Source organism: Prionailurus bengalensis, chromosome B4 (assembly GCF_016509475.1).
Source record: "Prionailurus bengalensis isolate Pbe53 chromosome B4, Fcat_Pben_1.1_paternal_pri, whole genome shotgun sequence".
NCBI classification, from domain to species: Eukaryota; Metazoa; Chordata; class Mammalia; order Carnivora; family Felidae; genus Prionailurus; species Prionailurus bengalensis.
This window is the reverse complement of record NC_057358.1, coordinates 30,967,797-30,990,647: the sequence shown is the minus strand read 5'-3', so window position 1 is coordinate 30,990,647 and position 22,851 is coordinate 30,967,797. Positions and strand designations below refer to the sequence as shown.

The 22,851-nt window shown below is 37.4% G+C and overlaps 1 protein-coding gene across 19 annotated transcripts in view; it reads left to right on the top strand.

The window, feature by feature from the left end:
• PARD3 (par-3 family cell polarity regulator) overlaps positions 1-22,851 on the top strand; it is a 674,219-nt gene that overhangs the window by 631,527 nt on the left and 19,841 nt on the right. For all 19 annotated transcript variants that reach the window (XM_043563582.1, XM_043563576.1, XM_043563584.1 and 16 more), the window contains one exon: positions 20,920-21,040. In XM_043563582.1, the coding sequence (XP_043419517.1) occupies positions 20,920-21,040 (121 nt within the window). The remainder of the gene's footprint in view (positions 1-20,919; positions 21,041-22,851) is intronic.

The following is a 22,851-nucleotide window of genomic DNA, read 5'->3' as shown; positions in this document are numbered from 1 at the left end:
GACATTTTTGATGTCAAAACAAAATAATGTAGCAGGAACCTATAGAAACAATGTTGCAGTGACAAAATGAAATGTCAATGGAGGTCTATTGTAGCATAATGTCAAAACAAAATGTCAGCCAAAATCCATGGAGACACTATTATGATATCAAAATGAAACAATATCTGTGCCAGTCTGTAGAGACATTACAATATGAGAAAAGACAAAACAAAATGATATCTACTGAGGCCTGTGACTTCTGAGTCTCAATATACCTTCATGTCAGATAATTGGCTTGTGACACACACGGGTAATATTTCAGTACAGATCTTCCTTTACTTACAGTGGAACTATGTCCAGATAAACCTATTTTAAGTTCAAAATATTGTAAGTCAAAAATGTATTTAATACACCTAACTTACCAAACCTCAGACTTCACCCAGCCTACCTTAACTGTGCTCAGAACATTTACATTAGTGTGTAGTTGGGCAAAATCACCCAACAGAAAGCCTATTTTATAATAAAGTGCTGAATATCCTGTGCAGTTCATTGAATACTGTACTAAAGGTGAAAAACAGAATGGTGTAAGGGCGCATGATGGCCGTTCTCCATTGTTTGTCCTCGTGATCACGTGGCTGGCTGGGAACTGCATTCCCTGTCACTGCCCAGCATCTCAAGGGACCATCGCACTACATATTGTTAGCCTGAGAAAAGATCTACATTCAAAATTCAAAATACAGTTTCTACTGAATGCTTATCATTTTCACACCATCATAAAGTAAAAACAAAAGAAAAAATCATTAAAGTCAAACCATCATAAGTCGGGGGATGTCTGTATATATTTCCTAAATCTTTTTTTTTCTTTTTTTTTTTTTCTTTTTTTTTTTTTGCACAACTCCAGAAAATATCCAGAACTGCTTCTATGGTATAAATATCTATGTTATTGCTGATATTTATATCTACATCTCTGCCTGTGTCTAGATCTAAATCAGTGTCCATGTCTATCTCTGACTAGATTCCTTCTGGGCTTCTGTTGCTGCTGCACACATAATTAGTTCTATTTGGTCTTGGCTTAGCTTCCCTGCACACTAGTATTTGGACATCAGTTGAACGTAAAAATACAGGAAAGACAGTGTTGCAATCTGCTGGTAAAGGATCATACTGAGTTTTAACAGATGCTTTGTTCCATTCCTTTCTCCTCTTTTCTCAGGTATAAGCTGGCACTACCCCTGCCTTGGTGAGCGTTCAGGCATCAAAGCTAGTTTTGATATGTGCACCTGAATTCCTGTGACCTTTACCCCTTCTGCTCATGATTCAGTAGCACCCTGGCTAGGCAGTTACTCTATCTATTTCCCAGCACTTTGATAGTAATTGAAAGATCAAAAATCCTATGTTTGTTGAAGAAAAATAAATCTTTATTATAATCTGTAATCATGTTAAATTGAGTTATTTTCCCCAACAAAGTTATTTAAGTTAGTAAAGTGTCCTTCTAGTCCATGAGCATGGACTGTCTTTCCATTTCTTTGGGTCATCTTCAGTTTCTTTCATCAGTGTTTTATAGTTTTGAGAGTACAGATCTTTCACCTCTTTGGTTAGGTTTATTCCTGGGTATCTTATTATTTTTGGTGCAATTCTAAATGGGACTGATTCCTTAATTTGTCTTTCTGCTGCTTTGTTATTGGTGTATAGAAATGTCACCGATTTCTGCACATTGATTTTATATCCTGTGACTTTACTGAATTCATTTATCAGTTCTAGCAGTTTTTTGTTGCAGTCTTTCAGGCTTTCTATGAGTAGTATAATCTCATCTGCATAGAGTGAAAGTGTTACCTTTTCCTTACCAATTCGAATGGCCTTTGTTTCTTTTTGTGTCTGGTTGCTGTGGCTAGGACTCTTAGTACTGTGCTGAGTAATAGTGGTGAGGGTGGACATCCTCATCTTGTTCTCAGCGTTTGCCCATCGAGGACGATCTTGGCTGTGAGTTTTTCATATATGGCCTTTAATGTGTTGAGGGATGTTCCCTCTAAAACTACTTTCTTGAGGGTTTTTATCATGAATGGATGTTGTACTTTGTCAAATGTTGTTTCTGCTTCTATTGAAATGATCCTGTGGTTTTTATCCTTTCTCTTGTTAATGTGATGTATCATGTTGATTAATTTGCAGATATCGAACCCCCCCCCCCCGCAACACAGGAATAAATCCCACTTGATCATGGTAAATGATTTTTTTTAATGTATTGTTGGATTCAGTTTGCTTGTGTTTTGTTGAAGATTTTTGTGTCTATATTCATCAGAGATATTGGCCTGTATTTCTCTTTTTTTGTGTGGTGTCTATCCAGTTTTGGTATCAGGGTAATGCTGACCTCATAGAATGAATTTGGAAGTTTTCCTTCCTTTTCTGTTTTTTTGTAATAGTTTGGGAAGAATAAATGTTAACTGTTCTTTAAATGTTTGGTAGAATTTGCCTGTAAAGCCATCTGTCCCTGGACTTCTGTTTGCTGGGAGGTTTTTGATTACTGTTTCAATTTCTTTGTGGTTATTGGTCTGTTCAAGTTTTCCATTTCTTCTTATTTCAGTTTTGGTAGTTTATATATTTTTAGGAACATATCCATTTCTTCCAGGTTGTCCAATTTGTTGCCATACAGTTTTTCATAACAATCTCTTACAGGTGTTTGTATTTCTGTGGTATTTGTTGTTATTTCTTCTCTCTCACTTGTGATTTTATTTATTGGGGTCCTTTCCCTTTTCTTTCTGATAAGTCTTGCTACAGGTTTATTAATTTTATTATTTTTTTCCAAAGAACTAGCTCCTGGTTTCATTGATCTGTTCTTTTTTTTAAGTTTCTATATCATTTATTTCTGCTCTAATCTTTATTATTTCCTTCCTTCTGTTGGCTTTAGACTTTATTTGTTGTTCTAACAAATACTATTAAATATTAAACCATCTATACTACCCAAAGCTGTCAACACATTTAGTGCAATCACTATCAAAATGCCAACAGCATTTTTCACAGAACTAGAACAAATAATCCTAAAATTTTTATGGAACCACAAGAGACCCCAAATAGACAAAACAACCTTGACAAAGAAAAGCAAAGCAGGAAGCATTACAATTCCAGACTCCAAGTTATATTACAAAGCTTTAGTGATCAAAACGGTATGGTACTGGCATAAAAATAGACACATAGATCAATGGAACAGAATAGAAAACCCAGACATGAACCCATAATTATGTGGTTAATCTTCAACAAAGCAGGAAAGAATATCCAATGGGAAAAAGATAGTCTCTTCAACAAATGGTGTTGAGTAAACTGAACAGCAGCATACAAAAGAATGAAACATGACCATTCTCTTCCACCATACACAAAAATAAACTCAAAAGAGATTAAAGACCTAAATGTGAGACCTGAAACAATGAAAAAAGCACAGTCAGGAATTTCTCTGACATCAGCCATAGCAACTTTTTTCTAAATAGGTTTCCTAAAGCAAGGGAAATTAAAGCAAAAATAAACTATTGAGATTACATCAAAATGAAAAGCTTCTGCACAGCAGTCAACAAAACTACGAAGGGACCTATGGAATAGGAGCAGATATTTGCAAATGACATATCTGATTAGTGTCCAAAATATATAAAGAAGTTATAAAACTCAACACCCAAAATATGAATAATCCAATTAAAAAATGGGCAGAAGACATGAACAGACATGTTTCTGAAGAAGGCATCCAGATAGGTAGCGGACACATGAAAATATGCTCATCATCACTTATTCAGAAATGCAAATCAAAACTACAATAAGATATCACCTCACACCTGTCAGAATGGCTAAAATGAGCAACACAAGAAACAACAGATGCTGGCAAGCATGTGGAGAAAGAGGAACCCTCTTGCACTGTTGATGGGAATGCAAACTGGTGCAACCACTGTGGAAAACAGTATGGAGGTTTCTCAATAAGTTAAAAATAGAACTACCCTATGATCTACCAGTTACACTACTAGGTATTTACCCAAAGAATACAAAATAATAATTCAAAGGGATATCTGCATCCTGATGTTTATAGTAGCATTTACAATAGTCAAATTATAGAAGCAGCCATATATATATATGTATATATATGTAATCTACAAAGCCATATATATATATATGCCATATATATATATGGCTTTGTAGATTACAAATTCAATATATAATGGAATATTTTTCAGTCATAAAAAAGAATGAAAATCATAAAAAAGAATGATGGAGGTAGAGTGTATTATGCTAAGCAAAATAAGTCAGTCTGAGAAAGACAAATACCATATGATTTCACTCATATGTGGAATTTAAGAAACAAGACAAATGAGCAAAGGAAAAAAAAGAGAAGAGAGAGGGAGAGGCAACCTAAGAAACTCTTAACTATAGAGAACTGATGGGGAGGGTGAAATAGGTGATGGGGATTAAGGAGGGCACTTGTGATGAGCACCAGGTGATGTATGGAAGTGTTGAATCACTATATTGTACACCTAAAATTAATATTACACTGTATGCTAACTACCTTGAATTAATATAAAATTTTAAAATTTATATAAAATTATATATATATTATATATATATTATATATTATATAAAATTATATATAAAAATTAAAGAGAAGCATTAAAAATTGAAGCTTATTATATTATATACCTGAAACTACTATAACATGGTATGTAATACATACTTGAATAAAAGAATAAAAATAAAAATTTTAAAAGTGAAGTGTCAAAGTATTTGAACAACATTTTAGATAGAAAGAAGTGAAAATTTGACTGTATGAATCAACTTACAAAGGTCAAAGGGTTTTTAAATTCATATTTTAAACAGCTTGTATCTGGAAGTCAGTATTATTGATTTTTTTCACATTTTTATGTGAAAATGCCTCAAATAGAGAAAAAGTCAAACTAGAGAAGGGAAACTCTTCTGTAAATCCTATGCCCCAAAATAAATAAAGATCTTCTCATTTGTTGCCGCTGCAGTATAATTTTAAAATCATGTGTAAGCAATATGATACAAAAAGTCTCAATTAACTAGAAGTCTACCAGACAGATCCACAATTAGCCAATGTGTTTGCAAGTTACACTTTTTTTTAAAATTTTTTTTAACGTTTATTCATCCTTGAGAGAGAGAGAGGTAGAGTGTGAGTGGGGGAGGAGCAGAGAGAGAGAGAGAGAGAGAGAGAGAGAGAGAGAGAGAAAGAGGGAGACACAGAATCCGAAACAGGCTCCAGGCTCTGAGCTGTCAACACAGAGCCTAATGTGGGCCTAGAACCTGGGACCAGCAAAATCATGACCTGGGCCAAAGACAGATACCCAAACCACTGAGCCATGCAGGCACCCCTGCAAGTTACACTCTTAAGAGAAAGAGGTAGATGCCTACAAAGTGCTGCTATGGGAGTTTGTAGGGAAAAAAAAAAAATCAGCGAGAAAACAAAAGAGCTTTTGAGTATTATCCTGTAGTTGATGGAATAAGATTCAGCTTAGTTGTTTCCTTTTTCTAGTCAAATACTCAATAATGAGAACTAAAGGTCATGAGAATCTTAAAACTCCCTAAAAAACTTAAGTAGTATCCATTATTCCTTTTCTCCAAAATGGAAGACACTTTAGTGCTTTCTAGAAGGATATTCAAACTCAAGGATTAAAACAAACGCACAAAAAAGACCTTTGGCAAACTCTTAGTTAATCAGAACATCAGTTGGTTCTTCTAAGACTGTGATTCTCCAGGATCTTATACTAGGTTCAGTTTGCTTATATTAATTCACACGCATTAGCTATAGAACTATGCTCTGTCTTAGAAAATGGCATCAGCTCTGTGTGTGGTGGGGATGGCTGGAGCCTCAGCCTATATTCTCAAATTATGCTTCAGTAGCTATGGTGAGGACCGCACTGTGCGAAAAGTCATGAAACATTCTACCATGAGCACCAGTGGGATAATTTTTAAGAGATTCAAGTGGCAGCTGGTCAGTATTTGGCAGGAGAATTAAGAGTAGAGGCCAGCAAATATTGAAACAGAGGATTAAAAATTATAAATCATAATCACCACTTTGAGCAGTGGGAGTAAACTTGTATAGTAAACATCTAAAGTCAAACTGTGAATTTCATTACATGTCAAAGAAAGGAAAACTACTTGGTGTATAATGCCAGCACATGTGTTTGGGGAAGAAAAGTTTGGAGGAATTGGCTAAATCATAAAAATAAGATTTGCTCTACATTTGGAGCTTTGTAGATTACAAACCCAATGCTTTAAAAATTTAGTCTTCAAGTTAATATATATAGAAATATTTTTAAAGTATATACATACACACATATATATGCATATTTACATATATATTACTGTATATAAAATATATAAATGTAATGTGTTAATATGTAAATAGTCTAAAAAAGTAATTTATATGTATAAATTCTAAAAGAATAACAGAAATAATTCTAAGGTTTATTGGGGAACAGGAGACATAAGAAAAAACTAATATAGTGGGAAAGAGAGAAAAAAAATCAAAATTTCATTCTGGGAGGTCCAGCATATAACTAATATGTTTTCTAGAAAGAGAAAAGAGGTATAATGATGGAGATATTATCAGAAAAATAACAGAAGAAAGTTTTCCAGAACTGGAGAACTTAAGATTCTAAGTTGAAGAATTAACTAGTGCCCTGAAAAATCCATTTTAAAAGGAAGCAGCATTGTGAAGTTTCAGAATAACAGAAATAAAGAGATGATCCTTTTAAAACATATGCAATAAAGAGTTGGGAATCAGAATGTTAGATTTCTCAACAGCGACATTGGAACCTAGAAGGACCATGAAGCCACACCTTCAAACATTGAAGGGTAATGTTTCGAAACTGCAATTCTATATCTAACCAAACTGTCAATAAGTGGTGATAGTTTAAGCATGTAAAAATACATGTTTTTGGTTTTTGTTTGTTTGTTTTGTTTTTTGCTTCCAATACATCTTCTTTTAGAGAGCTACAGAATGTATCCTCTAACAAATCCCAGGATGATGATGAAGGGAGGTGCCAGAACTTCCACTGTGTAGAAAACTAGAGAGCCAGTGCAGATTGGAGCATGGATGGAACACTTGAGTTGAAGGGCTCCAGGAAAAAAATTGGAATGGATAAACTATGATAGGTTTGATTATGTGGAAATTTGTATTAAGAGGCTATAAAGAGGGAGAGGATATTAGCAAACGACATATCTAATAAAAGACTTTCATCCCAAATATACGAAGAGCTCTTAAAACTCAACAATAAGAAAACCAACAACCCAATTTTACAAATGGACCAAAGCCTTTAAGAGTTACCTCACTAGAAAAGGTACACAGATGGCAGGTAAGCGTGTGAAAAGATGCTTCACATCACGTGTCATCAGGGAAACGCCAACTAAAACACCCGTGTGATGCTACTACGTACCTAGGAGGATGACCAAAATCTGACAACATCAAATGCTGGTGAGGATGTGCAGCAACAGGAACTCAATCATTGCTGGTGGGAATGCAAAAATGAAGACAGAAATTTGTAAATTTCTTACAAAACTAAACACAACTTATAAATCTAGCGCTTGTGCTCCTTTGTATTTACCCCAAAGAGCTAAAAATTTATGTCAGCACAAAACCCTGCATACAAATGCTTATAGCAGTTTTATTCATAACTACCCAAATTTGGAAGCAGTCAAGATGTCCTTCAGTAAGTGAATGGATATAAACTGTGTTATATCCACACAATGGAATAGTATTTAGAGCTAAAAATAAATGAGTCGTCAAACCATGAAAAGACAGGAGGAAACTTAAATATATATTACTAAATGAAAGAAACCAACCTGGAAAGGTTTCTACTATGTGATTCCTATTATGTGACATTCTAGAAAAGGCAAAACTATGGAGACAGTAAAAAGATCAGTAGTTTCCAGGCCAGGTGGGAGAGGAAGGGATGAATAGGCAGAGCACAGAGGATTTTAGGATGGAGAAAATACTCTGTATGTTACTATAATGATAAATAGATGTGATTATACATTTGTCCAAACCCATAGAATACACAGCAACAAGATCAGACCCTAATGTAAACTATGGACTTTGAGAAATAATGTTGTATCAATGTAGGTTCATGAGTTGTAACCAGTGTACCACATTAGTGGGGGATGTTCATCATGGGGGAGGCTACACACGTGTGGGGGCAGGTCATCTATGGGAAATCTCTATACCTTCCTCTCAGTTTTGCTGTGAACTTAAAACTGCTTGACTATCAAGGGTGGAAAAAATTAGGCTCTAAGAAAATGAAGCAAAAGAAAAACCAAGAATGTCATAGAAGAAAGGAAATATAATCATAGTGCTCCATTTGAATCAGTAATGAACAATATTTATATAAATAGTGTTAATACAAAAATTTTATTTAAAAGCTGTGCTATTACTCAGGAGGATGTGGGAGATAACATTGGGATTGCAGTGTGCAAGCAAGCAAATGCTTTCTCTACCTTCACAGGAAGTCAACAGATAATGTTTAAAATTGTTCAGAAATATGTAGTGAATATCCATCAACTGATGAATGAATACACACACACACACACACACACACACACACAATGGAATATTGCTCAGTGATCAAAAAGAAAAATGAAATCTTGCCATTTGCAACAACGTGGATGGAACTAGAGAGTATTATGCTAAGCAAAATAAGCCAGCCAGAGAAAGACAAATATATGATTTCACTCATATGTAAAATTTAAGAAACACAACAGATGAACATAGGGGATGGGAAAAAAATAAGATTAAAAAAAAGAGGGGGGGAGGCAAACCATCAGAGACTCTTAAATACAGAGAACAAACTGAGGGTGCTGGAGGGGTGTTGGGTGGGAGGATGGGCTAAATGGGTGACGCGCATTAAGGAGGGCACTTGTTGGGATGAACACTGGATGTTATATGTGAGTGATGAATCACTAAATGCTATTCCTGAAACTATTATTAAGTATATGGTAAACCACTTGAATTTAAATTAAAAAAAAACAGCAGCGCACCTGGGTGGCTCAGTTGGTTAAGTGTCTGACTCTTGATTGTGGCTCTGGTCCTGATCTCACAGGTTGTGGGTTCAAGCCCCACATTGGGCTCTGTGCTGGCAGCATGGAGCCTGCTTGGGATTCTCTGTCTCTCCCTCTGTCTTCCCCACTCCTCCTCTCTCTCTCTCTCTCTCTCTCTCTCTCTCTCTTTCTCTCAAAATAAATAAACATTTAAAATAATTAAAAAAAATAAATATGTAGTGAAATACCAGAGGTATTTAGTTAGATATGAGAGTTTGTTAAATCCCTAGCTTTTGTTTTGTGGAATAAAACTTTTTGTGTAATTTACTTTTAATAATATTGAGTACAGTATTAAAAATCACTAACTGTATGGAAGAAAGTGATCCATGCAAGAATCATCAGCAAACTGTATCACAAACCAGGAATTATGATTGATCTGGGCTGAGTATCTCAGGTTGAATTAAAAAGGATTATTGTAGAAAACAGTGAAAAGCTTTAAAAGTGTTTATCTTGGGACTGGGTAGACAGAGGGACAAGAGGTGAGGAAGCAGAAGAATCTTTTAAGACTTTTAGTGTTTAAAAACATCAACTATGTATATGCAAGTTTTACTTTGAAAAAGTGTAATTTACAAAACAATGACGCAAGCAATTTTCGGAATTTGTCAATAATTCCAAATCAATATGGTCACACTTTTTGTGTTTCTCATAACAGTTTAACTAAACATGAAATGGGAAGTCAAACTGATTGATGTTTCCATCTCATTTATTTCCTTTATCCAGATAAATTATTTGTAAGTTGGGACATGGCCAAATCGTGAATTTAATAAAAACCTAGAAAATAATTAGCTAATAATTATGATGTTAATTAAGAACATAAATAGATGTAAAAAAACTATCAGTCAGTAGAAGTATTCCAATGATCTTTAAAAATGTTTTAAAATCAATGATATGTATAAACTCTTCATTTGGGCACATTCAATGTCTGTTTTTTTAGAAAACCAGTAAGTATATGTTTCTGCTTTTATTCTAGTTTTCAAAAACCTTTCAGAGTTAGCCAGTCACGAAATCACAGGCACTATATCTCCTATTACATTATTTTCCATTTTAAATCATTTCAGGAAAGCCATATAGAATTTATCCATAATTTAGAATTGACTTGAGCATTAAGCACTGTATTGCATTGGAATTTTTATCTTCGAAAAAAAAAACATAGCTTAGTTTCGTATAGGATTTTGCAATTATGCTGTCATTAAAGACAGAGAATGCAAAAACCAAAGGAATGTTATCCTTGAATTCTATGTAATCATTTCATGATTAAAGAATTAAAATAATGGTTCTATAATTAGTTTCTATGCTTGTATGATAAAACCTCTCTAATATGAAAAGGAACATGATAATTGTTTTATTTTGTCATCAAAACCCATCAGGTTTTGTAATTGAATTTCCATTGCTGTTTTATTTCAAATTTTCATAATGTACTTCTGATTTTCATTCTTCTTTTCATTCTCCAGAATTTTCACTTATAATGTTGAATTCCTTTGCTCTTTATTCAGACACACAAATGTATATTTTAGTTAGAAGCACAGGCTTCAGCTGTGGGTCACAACTGGCTAACCTTTATATCCCCAGTGGTTTTATTGAAAGAATAGCTGATCCATAAACTTCCTTCAACTCTCTAACCTATTAGAATACCTTATATATGTCCTTGCCGTTTATTAGACAGTTTCTGAAAATCACACGATCTACGAAAAGTAAGTACACTTGGGGCATTAGCCCCAAATTACAACAGCGTCTTGCATTGTGCAGAGAAATGACATATGTGTTTTCTTATAGGCAATAACATTTGATTTTCAAGAATGTGTTTAAATTCATGAGTTTACCTGGAAAACATTTATTCCTTTCAAGGCACGTAGAGTAGCTTACTAGGGAATGAGGAAGACTCACTGCTCTCCACTGCCCTCGCCCACTCTCCTCTAGGGGCCTCGGGAGGTTTAGTCTGGCTTCTCCAACCATCTCTGGGGTATTAGGCTCTAACATTTGGGCTCATGATACTCAAAGTTCATTTGTTGGGAAGTTTTATGAGAACGTGATTTCTGAAACGAAAACTTTGATAATTAGTTTTTCTTTGGTAGTCTTTTAAAGCCTGTGAAATAGTATTACTTTGTGCCAAGTTTTAAGCAAATGCCTCACTGAAGGTGTGACTGCAATAGATTTTGCAATCTTTTGGGGTAGAAAACAGCTTGGATTATTTCTGTGAAATTTACTAGTCAGGAAACATGACCTCGGCCTCACAATAGAATGTCTTTTTCTGTGTATTTATTGTTGGGTCCTGATATTATGTATGTCTGTGCACGTGTGTGTTCTTTGTAGCTGGAGGAACTCCCCTCGAAAGAGTAAAGCTAAATTTTTCTCACTCCTGCCTGAGACCAGTGACAGGCTAATAAGGAAGAGTGATGATAGTAATAAAATGGGGCGAGGGGTACATTCCTGAGATTTTGCTGCTTATAAAATGATAGCCCTGTTACCAAATGACCACACTGGGACCCAGGGTGAGATCCAGGCTTGAGTCTTTCTGATGCAGAGAGGTGACCCTCTGTGTGACTCATCACATCAGAAGCAAATGCTGTCTTAACAGCTTTGGTGACTACCTTTTTAACCCAGAGAACATAGCTGTATGTTTTTAATTTGTTATGATTTATTACACTGAAATTGGTGTGAAATGGACAACAAATCATGGGTGTCAAAATCTGAAAATGAATTTTATCAGCTGAGGAAAGTGAGTGCCTTTGGGATTTGCATAAGTTTCTCATAATTCTTTCCATATTACAGATGATGAGCAAAACTGTGAAAATAAACTGAAAATGACATGATATTTCCTAAGTAGCTAATTTCACATGTACGTATAGACACATATAAATATAGCCTGTTAGCCTCACTTTAGACTTTCTCTATAATTCATAGTGATTTGTACATACCCGCAGCGACATTTATCTAAAAACCTTAAAGTAAATATTAAGATCATCGTCACATCTCACAAATGTCTGAGATTATCTATAGAAAACTGCAAACATTATAACAAAGTGTTTACCAACTTTATTTCTTCACTGTTCAAACCCAGAAGAGAATTTATACCTATGTGCCAGTATAAAATTGCTAAGATTGAAGAAACCTCTATCCCAAAATTTCAGATGTTATAAATACCCATCAGCATTGAAAAAAAAAATCTCCCCTTGTTAGAAACTAACTTTGCATGCATAATTAATTGGGGCACCATATTCCTGCTTCACAACCAGAAGAGAAATTGAATTCAGGTGTTTGGTGAACATATGGGGGATTTACTGTGAATTTATGACCTGTGGTTTGAGTGTAAAACCCCAAGATACTTGCTGATAAAACTTAATGAAGCTTGTGCAGAGGAGCTATTTTTATTTGTAGTTTAGTAATTGATACATTTCTTGGTTTAACCCTCCCAGCCTTTCCCCCATTTCTCATAAATCTTCCAGTCTGAGAGAGAGAGCCAGAGTAGAAAGCCCTAGTCTTCTTAGCCAGAAGACTAATGCTTACCTAATATGAAAATTCAGCTATGCTTTTTCACAGTATTTCGGTCTGCTCCTTCCTCCCATCCCTTTTAATCTATCAATTTGTGCTTTTTCCCTGCACAAGTAACAGGAGGCAAACCCAAGTGCTGTGGGAGGAAGCACTCTAGGTTCCTCCTAGAAAAGCAAAAGCCTTCACGGAGGGGTGACACCACTTTACTCCATCTTAAGAAAACAAAGATAGAGGTGCAATGTAGCTCATCATTAAAACTGAGTCAACAAAGCCATTGCCATTGGAAGGTTTTTACCCCAGGAATAAATACACCTTCAGGAACAGGATCCTGCCACACACTCCCTGGCAATATCACTCTGCTTCTCTGCACCTAGGGTTTTACGAAGAATGCTCCTGATTTGAGTGCCAAGAAAGAAAACACATGACAAGTTTTCCATTTTAACATACGGGGTGTAATGGGTTTAATGAGAAACCTGTGTTTGCTCACTAATTTACAGCAATTAAGAACTCAGTTCTGACATCTGTAGATTATAACTATTTGTCTGGCGATTACAAGATCAGGAATAGTTTATGGAATTGCTAATCAGTAGAGAGAAATCACTAAGGGAGAAGAATGTGGTGTACCTGTAGTCTCTAAATGACACCAGCCCCTAGTAGTCGTGCTACCATCCCTTTCTCGTTCAGTGACATTTCTCCCCCCAACACTGTTCAGGAACTTGTTTGTATCCACTTTATCATGCTGACAATCTGTCTGTTTTGAAAGGATTACAACTCTGTACATCCGTGCATGACATCACAGTAAGACATTGCTTAATGATCTGAGACGCTTGTGGTCATTGCTGGCTGCCTGTTTCTAAAACTATGTGACAGTTCTGCCCTACATATGTTTTCTCCAGTGTCACTTTTTGCCTTCTCCAGCCCTGGTGTCTGTTTCAAGTGACATCCATGAAATAGCTGAATTGTAGACTTGCCGTTGATATGAATAAAGGGACGAAAAGTCTGCCCTTTTCTAGGGATGCAAGGAGAATAAGGAATTGGACAAAGAAGGGAAAGGTGCTTTAATTTTTCTCTAGTGAAAATATTTTGAAAAGTAATGCTAAACTTGAAGGGTTGTTTATACAATGTAGTAGATCTTTAGTCTTTTTGTTTGTGGACCTACCAAGGAAATCAAAAAAGAGATACATTTCCCTGAAATAAGTGGACCAAAACATAGGGACATCCTGTGAAGGTTGAGTTATCTAAAGACATCATCAAAGGCTCAGAAGAGCCAGAGTTCAGGAAAACATGGTCTCTACTTGTAATAAGCGGTGTCCTGGAAGCTTTAACTTACTATCTTCTCCTTCCTAAGTGTGCTGGGATGCAGACCATACTGATGTTTCAGACGTCTTGATTGCAAAATCCCAGAGTCTGGGAGACGGTAGGACATTGAAGCGCTAGCAGGTGGAGAAGAAATAGTTCCTTAAGCAGGGAGTTCCTTAAGCAGCAAAGCTCTAGGGTCCCCCTCTGGTGTACGCATGTGACACCTGAGGGAGTGCTGGAAATACCTCAACGGGAATAAGCTGCGAGTGTGGAGTTGCATGATATCCAGGATCTCAGATAGAATTTGGAAATTAACTCTTTTTTTTTTTTTAATTGGGAAAAGAATAATGTCCTTCTGCATTTCTGGTAATTGGATGCCAAGTGCAGGTGTGAAATTCAGTAGCATTTGGGATAGAATTTTGTACTTAGGCCAAAAAGTAAATTGCTATGGCTGAGAGGTATGTAGCAAAAATGAAAAGGCTGAGGATATAAGCTGATATGGTTAACAAAATCTTTACCTTGCGTGCCTGTTCTTTAGTAAATGGGGGATATGAGGGACATGTGCTAAGTCCTGAACTCTGGGTAGACTAAGTAAAGCCAGTTTTGAACCAGGAATATCTCCTCATAAGTCGCGTCAGATCCTGGCAGGTCACCAATCTCTACCAGGAAGAGAAACAAGGAGTGAGCCCTTGAGTTCAGTTTTACCAAATGACCTGGTTGGCAGGTCTATTTTCACCAGACCCTAAGAAAACACCCACATTGCTGCTTTGGGTTTCATGAGGACTAATTTTTGGAGATCACAGAGCCAGAACGGGCATTTTGAGTGAAGTGATGGGGAGATTGACCTAAGGAGTCACTCTAAGCAATTGGGTAGATTTCTATTGGAGCATTCTTGGCTATATACTGGTGCTCAGTGCAAAGCACATTTGATTGGTTTCATGTGTTAAGATCTGGCAGTAACCATCTTTCAGGGACATCTTCTGCAATAGTATTTACTTTCTGCAATTTTTCTCAGAGGCTAGAACTTTGGAGTGACTAACCATATAAATGGTAGTGGTAAAGCTCATTCATAAAATATGATTCCTCTCTTATATTCTGCTCTTCTAACCAACATGTTTTTGCAACAGTGGGTAGGGCATAGGTCTTTGTGCTTCTAGGCTACTTTATTTCATTTAATAAGTATGTACAACCTCCCTCCCCCAACATTGTCTAAGGTGATATGATAGTGGTGGGGGGGGGTGTGCATGTGTGTGTTTAAGGGAAGGAGGTTTAGAGTTATCTTTCTGTTGTCTTTTGTTGCAGTGGAACACAAGAAAGCAGACCCACTGTGCAATCACATTTCAAACCCCCATTTGCATCACATCCGCTAACATCCTGTGGACCAAATCAAGACACATGGCCAAAGCCAACATCAATGGGTATTAGTTCAATTGATGCATAACAAGTTAACACAGGCTAAACAGCTTATTATATCAGATCCTATGGATCAGTTTCTATGATCCAGCAATGGCTCAGCTGAATCCTGTGCTCAGGGTCTCATCCAGGTGCAATCAAAGGGTGAGCCAGGCTGGGTTCTCACTGGAGGGCTCCACTAGGGAAGCATTTGCTTCCCTGCTCCTGGAGTTGTTGACAGTATTCTGTTCTTTACAGCTGTAGGATTCAGGGCGGCTCTCTTCTTCAAAGCCAGAAAAGAGAGATAAGGACTTGCAAGATGGACACTACATTCTTATATAATCACACAAATGTAATCATATCCATTCCTTGACCTTTGCCACAGTTCACTGGATAGAAGCAAGTCACAGGCCCTGCCCACACTCAGTGGTGGGGGCCAGGTATGGGGCGGGGAGGGCGTTGGACAAAGATGCAAATACCTGGAGGCGGAGATCATGGGGCCACTTTGAAGTCTGTCCATTACAAACATTTGCAGATCCGCTTACCCTGCCACAGGGACGTGACATACAGAATATATATGTGTTAAATGATTGTGATGAAGGCATGAGCTTAAGAAAGAGAAACACATGTGGAGGTAAGTTATAAACACTCTGAAACAGTGTTTGCTGGAAGAATCAGAAGATGGAAAGGAAACGAGAGGATATTACAGGAAGAAAGATATGAGTGAATTTACCTTCCTCTCTTTTCTTATACTAGAGATCTTAATCATTTCTCCCTTCTGGGCACCATGGAAAGGCTGGCTCAGTTCGTTCTCTCCCTTCTGTCTACCTTTTCCTTTCCCTTTCATGTTTTTCTTCTTTGTGCAGAAAAGATAGTGTATACCAAGATGGTACCTCCTGGTTATCCCTACTATTGAATTCTGGCTCTTCAAGCTATGGCCTCTGTTCCAGTTTTCCAGATTCCTTTTGCATAATTAAAAATGCAAATGTTAAGGTATTTTTAGTCCATAAAGAATTAATCAGTCACATCACAAACTCTTCTCTTTCAGCATATGCTCATCTGGAAAGATAGGTCAGAATTCAAGCCTGTAGGGCAATATACCCAGGCTTAGATCCGAAGGAGCAAACAATTTAGGAGAGGCAGGACTATATGGACAAGGCTGAGTTGTCTTTTTTAAAAAATAGTTGTTTCTTTGGCCTGTTACTAGGGGATCACTGGCCTTATCTTGGTGCAGTGGAAGTAAGTAGCCTAGAAAAGCAACATATAAAACAGGCAACATCTACAGAATACAAAATAGAAGTTGGAAGTTAGCTGGCCACAGACCTGTTTGGTATTTGGTTTTTGTTTTGTCTCACATAGGACCAAAAAAATAAAGTAAGCCAACATTAAAAATTTGGGCAGCAGGGGAGAAAACTATAGTTCTGACTTCTGTTTAAAAAAAAAAAAAATTAGAAGGCAACACCAGGCTCACATCCCTTCAGGAAAGCAATCTACTGGGACCGAGTAAGGGTCTCCCTTTCTAGACCTAGCATATTACTCCCATTTGTTACAGAATGTACGTGGGTACTGCCACAGCCATCAAGTTTCGTTCACTCTTTAGTTAACTGCCCCATAGGCATTGGAATTTGTCCCAGCCATGAAGTTTGCAGGCTGAATTGTTTTCAAAGTACTGTCTGTATACCACCTGCAGTGCTTTTAAAAATATACTGATGCCCAGGACCTGAACAAGACTGCCTGAATCAGAATCTCTCTAGGTGAGTCTCAGTCGATCAGCAGGTTTAAACAAGCACTCTGGATGAGTCTCATACACATACTATGTATACACGAGCACTACTGTTGACGTTTCTCTTCTCATTCACTGTACCTAAGGAGATGGTTGGATAGCATGGCCTGTGGAGCACAGGTGCAGGACAGGATTTGGCCCTTACCTGCAAATAGGATCCTTGCTGCAGTTAGCATGAACTGGTATGCTCAGCTACTTTTGCAAAGCACATTGCAGTGGTCCATTCTGAAGGCTGCAGAGCCTAGTCCTCTGTGTGATCTACCTCTACCAGGAGAGGGTACAATCACCATGGTAATTATGGATGAGAAAGATTTGAGTTCCATATCATTCAGGGCTGCACTGTGCATGCCGGATTAGGAATCTCTGTAGTGTGTGAGCCAGTGCTGTCAGAAAGAATCCCAGATATCACTGAACCAAAACAAACCCTCTGCACTTAGTGTAAAATTTATATAAACACACACACACACACACACACACACACACAACACACACACACACACATAAAAGTATAAAAGAAAATTCCAGCTGGAGTAAAACTAAAAAAACAATGTGCAAGGGAAGGCTGAATTAGTGTTAGACTTAAATTGTCTTATGTCTGTCTGTGTGGATTCTTTATAAAAAATAAAGCATCTCTATAATTCCTCTCTTCATCCCTCCTTTCTGTAGAAATTATGATTTAGTGGCTTGTCATTAAGTTGAATTGTCTCTCTCACTCATCTGATCGATTCATGGTATCTTTATTATATTCATCACACACACAAAAATAATGAGCAACTGGAAGTTGGCAACGAACCTAAATATAAGTTGATTGGGATGTGTAGGGATTAGCCACTAATGCTAATGAATATTTAAAATTTCCTTTGGCTGTCTTGGCAGAAGAGCTAACCAAGAACTTTAGAAGTCCAAATGTGAATTATTGGCCTGTTGTAGACTGGCCTGAGAAACAGAGTGAGCAGTTGCAATGGTTTCATTCTTGAAGCCAGGATTTCACCTTCAGACTGCCAACTGGTGTCCCCCAAGGATGCTTGATGGTCTCCCAGTCTTTGGAAGTCATCATCAATCATGAAAACCATTGCAGCCTGTTTTTCAATTTCAGCCCTTAGAGTGGCTTTGCTAGTCTTAGGCAAGTTGGTTGCCATTCTCTAGAGCAGAGGAAGAAAGGAAGCAAAAGAAAAGAGAGTGAAGCAGTGTATCACCAGCTGCTGAGATTTGAAATAAGGGCAAAAGTGACTTCCAGAACTTGGCTTATACTGTGAAAAACATCAAGGTCACCAGAATTTAGAATTAAGGACACTGGGTCAACTTCCCTTGTTGGGAGATTTGCACTTTCAATTAACTACAAATAGTAGGACATCAATTTTCATCAATGGCTTGGACTTCATGAACTTAATAATTATAGGGTTAAAATTCACAATGGTACATGAAAATAATAGGAAATATTTCTGGTTAGATCTATAAAATATTTCTTCAGTCAAGCCTCCTATAATCCTTCTATTAGAAGCTATGAAGAAGTATTCCAGGAACAAAAAAGGCACAGTTGGAGAAATGGCAATGAGGTTAATGAATGCTCACTTACTTTCCTGTCTTATGAACTGTCTTCATGCCTATACTACCACTGTTTCACATGGAAAGCAAGGAGTTCCAGAGATTGAGTGTTAACATTGAGAAGCCTTTATTGAAAATCATTGTGTTCAAAACTATAAGCTGCCATATATGTTTTTTAAAAGCCAATTAACAACCTTGGGGGGCCTGAGTGGCTCAGTTGGTTAAGCATCCAACTTCGGCTCAGGTCATGATCTCATGGTTTGTGGGTTCAAGCCCTGCATCGGGATCTGTGCTGACAGCTCAAAGCCTGGAGCCTGCTTCAGATTCTGTGTCTCCCTCTCTCTCTGTTCCTCCCCCACTCATGCTCTGTTTCTCTCTGTCTCAAAAATAAATAAACAAAAAATTTTTTAAAGTAAAAAAAAAAAAGTAAAAGCCAGTAACAACCTGCTTAAGAGTATGGAGGGCACTTTTAAGCTGTATACAAATGTAGACTGAAGCATCATGCCAAGTAGCACATTTTATAGGCCCATTAACCTTTAATGTTCTTAGGGCAATCAGTTCAAAATATTTGTCGGAAGAACAAAGGGAAGGCAAGCTTTTATTGACTGGGAAAATAATCAAATTGAAAGTATTGACAGGATGTTCCAGAAGCTCTAATGAAATTAATAGAAACATAAAGGTGATAGGGATCTACCCCATAGTTTAAATGATTCTCCCATATTCTTGGAAGACATTAATATTGTGGTTCTATATGCAAATATTTTCAATTTGCGATTTTTAAGTCTTTGGAATTCTTCAAAAGGCATAGAATTATGTCAAGACATATATGAATTTGAGATTTTTATATACTCTACTATGACAGACTTTCTCTTTACAAGCTACATCTCTCAAATTACATTACCCAGGAGGGTGGGCAGCCAGAAAAATTCAGATTCACACCAAATAACCAGGGCAACATGTTTTCAATGAAGAGACTTGGTCTTCTAATAGCTTACAGCTCCCCATTCTGCTAGCAATTTGGAGGGTATATATGATAAATATAAGGCTTGATTCTTGTCCTCAAGGAGTCTGATGTTTTCTTGGGGAGACAGCATGTGCCTAATACGCTTGAATAAATCCCCTGATAGGATACGCCTTAGTCCTCAGGGAGTAACATAGACCAAAAGTGCCATGAGATTTAAGATTGATTTTGGCCATCTCTACAACTCTTGCAAAATACTGTGTTTAAAGTCTGTATGATTTTATAAAGCAGGGGCTTTGGAGTCTGATATATGTTTTACTAAGTGATACAACATGGCATAGTGAAATGGGGGCTGGACTGGACACCAGAATAATCTGGATTCCAGCCTCGCCTCCCCATTGGTCAGCTGAGAGACTTCAAACAAGTCACTTATTTTCTTTGGATGTCAGTTTCTACATGTGTATGTGCGCGCACGTGTGTGTGGAAGAGAGAGAAATACTACCATCTGTACCTGTCTTACAAGCTTTTGGTGAGGATAAAACAAATTAACACTATTAAAAAAAAAAAAGAAGAAGAAGAAGAAGAAGGCAGGGGCACCTGGGTGGCTCAGTCGGTTAAGCATCTGACTCTTAATATCAGCTCAGTTCTTGGTCTCAAGGTCATGAGTTCAAGCCTGGCATTGGGCTCCATGCTGGGGGCAGAGCCTACTTTAAAAAAAAAAAAAAAAAACGGCAACATTACTATTAAATAACTGATGAAATCCAACTACCATTCAAAGTTATTTTTAAAATGCTTTTCATTTATGCTGTAAGAAACTGCATTTTGTGTACAGACCTTTGATAACTCCTAAATAGGAACTTTGTATCATGGCATTACGAAAACAATACTGCACATTTGTAAGGCTACAGTGTATGCTGTCACCTTACTTGATTGTTGCAAGTATGATACTCAGAGAAAAAGTGATTATTATGTCCACTTCATATGTATGAAAAAATCCCACAACTCAAATTAAGTGCCTTCGTCTAAGAAGGTGGAGGAGCTAGGACAGGGCCCTGGTATTTCTGATTTGTAATACAATGTCCTTTCCAAAAAAAATTGGCTGCCAACACCTTGTCAGATTACAGAAAGGAAATGAGGCTTTTAAAATACCGCATAAAAAAGGAATGTCTAAAAATACCGCTTGCCCTCTTGAATATCTGCCTGAAATAACTTCAGTAAGTCTTAATCATAAGAACAAAATGAAAACTTCTTTTAAATGCCCAAATATTGTTTTATAAATTCACTTCCTCTTAAACAGTGTCCTCTCACACCAAGCTGCCATTTTTTTTCCCTAGCAACTGCCATTCACAGATTGTATCTCTGAAGGGTGTTCATTCTTGCCCCTTCTCTCTTTTAGCAACAGATCAACTCCTAGCAACCATGATCGGATACAACGTCTACGGCAAGAATTTCAGCAAGCAAAGCAGGATGAAGATGTAGAAGATCGGCGACGTACCTATAGCTTTGAACAACCCTGGGTGAGTATTTGGTTCTTCAGCACAGCGAATAGTCTGACAACTTCCCTGCAGTAAGAGCCCCCAAGCTGTGACCTTAGCCCTTTATGAAACAAGACAAGATGGAGCCAAATTCCTTTGACCTTTAACATATTGACCTTTCCCTCATTTCCATCTGGGTTGCATCATTGCTAATTTCATTTTATATCTTATTGCACCATCTGTCCATTGCATAATCAGTTTTATTCGCCTTATGACAAGACATAGCAAAAGGATTCTTGCTCTCAGCTATGCACTTTTTTTTTAAAGTTTAGTAAATATTTTTCTATATACATTTTCCTCAGAATTGGAGCCAGAATAAATTAGTTCAACACATGTCTATTGTGTATCTACTATACACAAAGTACAGTATTAAGCAATTCTTGATTCTTTATTCTCCCTTATCCCCTTTGTGTATTTGTTGAATCCCTCTTATTTATCTGCCCATATCCCTGTTCTAGTTTATCCTCCTCACAGCCATCAGAGTGATTTTTTTTTTTGGAGTTTATTCATTTTTAAGAGAGAGAGAGAGAGATCAGGGGAAGGGCAGACAGAGGGAGACACAGAATCCAAAGCAGGCTCCAGGCTCTCAGCTGTCAGCACAGAGCCCGACATGGGACTTGAATTCACAAAATGTAAGATTGTGACCTGAGCCAAAGTCAGATGCTTAACCGACTGAGCCACCCAGGCTCCCCAGAGTGATTTTTCTAAAACAGAACTCTGAATGGCTTCTCAATGCCCAAGAGAGAGAGTCCAAATTCCACAGTGTGGCTTGCTAATCCTCCCCAGTCCAGCCCCAGACTTGTGCTCTCTCTGTTCTTGTGTTTTGTCTTGGAGATGATGGCACTGCTGAGAATGAGAGGCATTGGGGTAGGTTTGGGGGTGTTAGAAATGATGGGAATTTAAAAAAAAATATTGTTTATTTACTTTTGAGAGAGAGAGACAGAGCATGAGCAAGGTAGCAGAGAGGGAGACACAGAATCTCTAGGCTCTGAGCTGTCAGCACAGAGCCCAACATGGGGCTCAAACCCACAAACTGCAAGATCGGGACCTGAGCCAAAGTCAGACACTTAATCGACTGAGCCACCCAGGTGCCCCCGATGATGGGAATTTTGAAGAATATCTTTGGAAACTTGAGGGAGACTCAATTAGACATGAACATACAGGCTACTTGAGATAGGAAATTCTAGCTGAGAGTATTAGTGATCAACATGGTAATGTGACCATAGCTAAAAATGCTTAGAGGGAATAGAAAAATAATTTTTTTATTACTTCTGCAATGGGGATTAACGAGTCAGACATGGCAGAAAGTCAAGGAAGGTACTCTGGAGGCCTGGGGAAGAGGCAGGTGGAGCATCACCCACTCTGGGTAGGATGGTGAGTACAGCTCAGGGACGTATATCCTAATTGCCTGGGAGGATGCAAGAAGGGTCAGTACTCTAGGGGTTCGAAAGCCTAGGGGCTGTGGTCAAAACAATATATTTTTTGGACTCCTGGATCTTGGAGGTGGGACAGTTCATGATGATTTGAGGTCAAAGATATGCCATCCATGTGAGTTCCTGAGAGAATAGAGATTAAGGTCCAAAGAGTCAATGAGTTCAGTTCAAAATGTTGGGATTATAATTACATTAGGTATATGGGAAGGTAGGTTAGAAGGAAGAGTAGTGTTAGAAAAGGCTTACAGTTAAAAAAAAAAAAAATCCTGATTTATTTTGGAAAGGGTATGGACCCAACTGCCACAGAACTGAGAGGTCAGTTATATTGTAGGGAAGGAGAGATAAAGGTAGAAATGTAGT